The 5,535-nt window shown below is 40.0% G+C and overlaps 1 protein-coding gene across 4 annotated transcripts in view; it reads left to right on the top strand.

Annotated features, from left to right (window-relative positions):
- Syne2 (spectrin repeat containing nuclear envelope protein 2) overlaps nt 1-5,535 on the top strand; it is a 367,778-nt gene that overhangs the window by 215,983 nt on the left and 146,260 nt on the right. For all 4 annotated transcript variants that reach the window (XM_017802560.2, XM_029554761.1, XM_029554763.1 and 1 more), the window contains exons 52-54: nt 45-310; nt 2,091-2,259; nt 3,756-3,911. In XM_017802560.2, the coding sequence (XP_017658049.1) occupies nt 45-310; nt 2,091-2,259; nt 3,756-3,911 (591 nt within the window). The remainder of the gene's footprint in view (nt 1-44; nt 311-2,090; nt 2,260-3,755; nt 3,912-5,535) is intronic.

The following is a 5,535-nucleotide window of genomic DNA, read 5'->3' as shown; positions in this document are numbered from 1 at the left end:
CCCCCCACCTCCTCTGCTTCTCTCTGTTTTGTTCATTGAATTAGATTGAACGAGAAGCAATTATTTTAGATAATTTTCAGGAGGAACTCCCAGAAATTTCCAAAATAAAAGACGCAGCTACCACAGAGGAACTCTCTCAGCTGTTGGACTCTTCACGCCAGCATGAGGACAGTGTGGAGATGCAAAGTCTGCTGCTGGCCCTGCTTCTACAGCGCATAAAGAGTATCCAGAATGTTCCTGAAGGCACAGAGGCTGTGGAAGCTGTCCCGGCACTTGAAGAGATTAGGTCTATGCAAGAACGATGCAACAGGTACCATTTATGGGGAGCTATTAAGGAAATGTGCTTGATTTCTGTTCAAAGTTTAGAAAATTAAATGTATACTGTTTTGCATTTTAGTAATACGTATACATTACAGGAAGTTTAGAGAATGGAAAATTATAAAGACTAGTGTGAAAACCCACTTTTAATCTCACCATGAAGCAAAAATCACTGCCAATCACTTTTTCCTGATCTTTTCACTGCAGTTATATTTTGAAATAAATTGAAATTATAGTACTTGCACTGTTTTGTATTCTGCTGAATGGTTTACAACAGATCGTCTGTTTCCTATGCCATTCAATGTCCATTTAAAAATGTATCTGTAGGGGCTGGAGAGATGGCTCAGCAGTTAAGAGCACTGACTGCTGTTGCAGAGGACCTGGGTTCGATTCTCAGCACCCACATGGCAGCTACGAACCGTCCTTAACTTCAGTTCCAGGGGAATCCGAAGCCCTCTTCTGACCTCTGTGGCATATAGCACGACACGGGTGCACTCACATACATGCAGGCAATATGCTCATACACATAAAATAAAAATAATAAAATAAAAATATAAAAAATGTATCTGTATAATATTCTACCATGTGGATGTGCCATAATGTATTTAACCAAACCTCTAAAGAGCTTTTAAGTTATGTAAAATTTGATTATGTTTATGTTAAAAGTCACTTCAGGAATTTTTTTTTTTTTTTTTTTTTGGCCTTTTTGAGACAGGGTCTCCCTGAGCCCCAGCTGTCCTGGAACTCACTATGTAGACCAGGCTGGCCTTGAACTCACAGAGATCTGCTGTCTCTGCCTCCCAAGTGCTGGGATCAAAGGTGTATGCCACCATGCCCAGCACACTTCCAGAAATATTTTTATGCCAGAAAGAAAAAACTGTTTTCTTCTCTACTCTTAAACAGTCACCTAACACTTCTCACAGATATGTGAAAGTTTTCTTCCCCATATGCACCAACCACTTGTCAGCTGACACCTGCTGGAGTTTCTACAGTGCTGTCCTGACACAACCTGGAGAGAGATTGGATTCCATATTTGCTCACAATAAAACCAAATATGGGGGGGCTGGAGAGATGACTCAGCTGTTAAGAGCACTGGCTGCTTTTCCAGAGGACCATGGGTTTGATTCCCAGCACCTACATGGTGGCTAACAACCATCCATAACTCCAGTTCCAGGAGATCTGATGCCCTCTTCTGGCCTCTGTAGGCTTTGCACGGCACAGGTGCACTTACATGCAGGCAAAATATTCATACACATAAAGTTAAAAAAAAATTAAAAATAGAAAAAAATTAGAACAAGTGATTCTAATAGCATTCCTGCCTGTAAGAAAGGTCCTATCTCAGGACCTGGGGAGGCAGACTAACTACATATTTCTTACTGTACTGTGCATGACAGATACTTACCAAATAACTCAGGAAAGACTTTCCCCACTCAGTCACCTCTTCAGGAAGTGGTCTGTTGAAGAGAAAATGGCTGATAGGGTTGTCTGTTCTGAGAGTCCACGCATGACTATTCGTGCCTGTCTCTGCATTTGAGACCAAGGCCCACATGGAACAGATGGAGATAGAAATTAGGATGTGAAGTGTTTAAACAGGATATTGTGGAATGGAAGTTTTGGAGACACTTTTGATTAAGTGATCAGCTTTATGCTATATAATGTATGTTTGACCATTTGGTATATGCATCAGTAAAAGCTGATACTTGTCTCCTAGGGGGAAGTGATCATTTGTGAATGCTTTAGTGAGACAGTTATATTTTGATGCTCTATTTCAGGCTTCTTCAGACAGTTCAAAAGAATAAGGAACTGATTGAGACAGAAATCCAGGAACGACGTTCTGTCACAAAGGAAATAGCTGATGTGAAGCATTTATTTCAACAAATCTCAACGTCTTTCCAAAACATGGCATTAGAAGGCCATCCAGAAAGGGCAGAACAGTTTGAGGTAAGTGAGGGAAGAATTAGTGCGTGTGGATGATAGTGGGTCACCATTTGTATTCAGGTTCTTGGAGCAGAAGTAACTAACTCATTGACTAGAGTTGGAAAAAGTGGTCCACAGAGAGATCTGGGGAGACAGGGAAGCACACGCAGAGGAACTGTGGTGCACAGTATGTGTGCAGAGCCAGCAAGGATGGAGAACATGGTGGAGAACAGAGTGGCACTGAAGCCAGGCTGCGGGACAGGTCTTTCTGGAATAAGCAGCCCTATTTCAACCATATTTCCAGTATGTTTGGAGATCAGGGGCCTCAGTCTACATGTGGGGGACCTTTTAGATTGCTCCTTTTGGTTCAACATTGTGTCTTGTGTCTCAGTTCTGAGAGGAGCTGTGAACACACAGAGGGTCATTTTGAGAACTTGTTTCTTCAGAGTGAACTCTTGTCTCATTCCATTCAAAATGACTTTGGGGACTTTATGCATAAGTCTCCTGCTGTTGTTAACCAGAAAAAGGAAAACCTACTGTCACTCTCGGAAGCACTCTTGGTGGGGAAGCCATCTTGGTATAGCTCTAACAAAGACCTATCTTCCTGGCCTGGGTCAAAGAGAACAGGAAGGCAGACCTGCAGCCCACTTGTGTTTGCACGACCTCGCTCTTTAGTTTTCCCTCTCTAAGCTTGTTCTCTGGTGAGGACTGAGACAAGCAGGGTGACACATCCCTGAGTCATTAGAGTTGGTACCATATCTTGGGGCTGGGACTCAATGCATTCACACAAACAATGCTGCTCAACAGTCACTGCAAAACTAAAGGACATAAAAGCCACAGGAAAGTCAAGAAGTAGTTTTCCACTTGATCTTTGGGAAACTTTCCCAAACAAATGAGTTTCTCCTTTATAATTACTGCAGGAGAACGTGGATCAGATTTTGTTTCTAGGCCACAACCAATGGACTGTTTGTTCAAGCAGCTTTTATCTCCTGAAACCTACATTCTTTGCATGGAACTGGAACCCTCCCTTTTCAAAGGAGTGGAGCTCTGCCTGACTGTCTAATTACATGAAACAGACACTTTTGCTTCAAATATGGGGCTTTTAGTGACCTTGACGCACTATGATGATAATGTAGGAAGAAGGAGAAATTGCAACAAGTTAATAACAACAGGGGGAAAACCTTCTTTGAAACTTTTGGCTACTTGTTGCTTTTTACAAGGCTGCAACTGAGATACAGTAAATCCTAGAGGTACTTTAGAAGCAGGGGGTGTTGTAATGTCTTCCTGCCACAATGGGCTAACACTCTGAAGGGCTATCAAGTTTAATTCTTACAAATTAGAAAGCATCATCTGGCTAAACCTGGTATCTCTGGGACTTAATCAGCTTGTATCAATGGGGAAGTTTTGTCATGCAAAGTTCGCTCATTTAAGTCATGAGGACACAGAAAGGTGCTTTCACTTTTTAGAGCTCAACTTTTTCCCAGGTCCTGTAAGCATGAAGACTCTGTTGATGTTTTTAGGAAATTCAAAGCCTTCTTAAGAAGGGGAAACTAACTTTTGAGAACATTATGGAAAGACTGCGCATCAAGTATTCGGAAATGTATACCATAGTCCCTGCCGAGATGGAATCCCAGATGGAAGAATGCAGAAAAGCTTTAGAAGACATAGATGAGAAGGTAATAATAATGGTTATATCATGCTATTATTGATGGGGTTGAATGAATGGAAATAAGAAAATATCCTTTAATGTTACATTGTCATTTCTCCAGTTTCAACTCTGACTGGTTTTATAGAGCTTGTGTATTGACTGCTAAGGTAAAGGTGCTGGAAATAAAGTATACAGAGAATGGACTATACATAATCTTTTCTTTAATTGTCTTAGATGCTTAGTTTTTCTTCCTTATATTTTAAATAGTTCATGTGTCATTATTATTTACTGCACAAATGCTTAAAATTTTAGAACTGTATAATATTTTGCTCTAAAATGAGTTTCCAGAAGCATCTTGAAACAACAAAGCACAGTAGGAATATACGCTTGCAGCTCACTAGGAATAACATAGCATGTGGCCTTTGTTCAAATGATAATGTTGATGGAATTTTCCTAAAGCATGCCTGGGAATCCACTTTTAACTAGAGTCCAGGTCTAATGAGAGGGTGGGAAATGTTTCATTGTGCTGGAGACATAAGCACTCAGCAAGACAGTTTTGTGTTTTGTTTTGTTTTGTTTTGTTTTGTTTTAGGTAGCTGAGACCAACAGAACAAAATTGGGTTTGGTCCAGAGTCCACAGGAGAATTTTTTTTTTTAAGCTTAGAATACCTATAACTTGATTTAAAAAAAAAACAAAACAAAACAAAACAAAACAAAAAAAACAGACTTTTAGTGCATATGCACACACACACAAATCAGACTCAGATCCCAACATTGGGTGCAGTGGCTGTGCCTGTAATTCCAGCTCTTTGGAGGGGGAGGCAGACAAATTGCCATGAATTGGAGGTTAGCCTGGGTTACAGAATAGGATCCTGGCTCAAACAGAGCAAAACAAACAAAACCCTCAAGTGTTAGGATATGTCATTAACTTCTATGACATATTTCTTAGAATTTGTGATCTGTAGTGGGGAATGTCTGGGGTGCTGACAACACAGCAGACAGTAGCAGGGATAACAGAGTATAAGGGCTCTAGTCAGGGGAGGGAGGCTATGGGAGGGTGATCAACAAATTTTAAAAAATGAATTATATTTGAGGAGGAAGCATAAAAATTTACATCATGCTAATTAGTAGAGGTGATAAACATTACGATTGAAATCTACTCGATGACTTTATAGACATACACATGTGCCAAGGATCTGAGTGCAACCGATTATGACTAGTAATAATCAGATACATACAGATTAGAGATGCATGCACCAACATGCAAAAACAATGAGCTTAGTAGCAAAAACAATGAGTCTTTCTATAAGAAAGAGTATATTTTAAAATGAAACAGAGGGATTTTTTTTTTTTTTTGTTTTTTTTGAGACAGGGTCTCACTGTAGCCCTACCTGGACTGGAACTGGCTATGTAGATCAGGCTGGCCTCTATCTTACAGAGATCCACCTGCCCCTGCCTCCCTAGTGCTGGAATTAAAGGTGTGAACCACCATGCCCTTTGAACTTTTCATTTTTGTGAAGTTTTTGTTTTGTTTTAATTTTGAAGCCAAAAAAAAAAGAATTTGTAATCTGTGTATAAGCATATAATCTAATAGATGTTACAACAGATCGTTTTTATTTAATACATGACAAGCTATTAGGAACTTTCTCAAG

Source organism: Nannospalax galili, unplaced genomic scaffold, assembly GCF_000622305.1.
Source record: "Nannospalax galili isolate Female #2095 unplaced genomic scaffold, S.galili_v1.0 scaffold144, whole genome shotgun sequence".
NCBI lineage: Eukaryota > Metazoa > Chordata > Mammalia > Rodentia > Spalacidae > Nannospalax > Nannospalax galili.
This window is presented reverse-complemented; position numbering and strand designations above follow the sequence as displayed.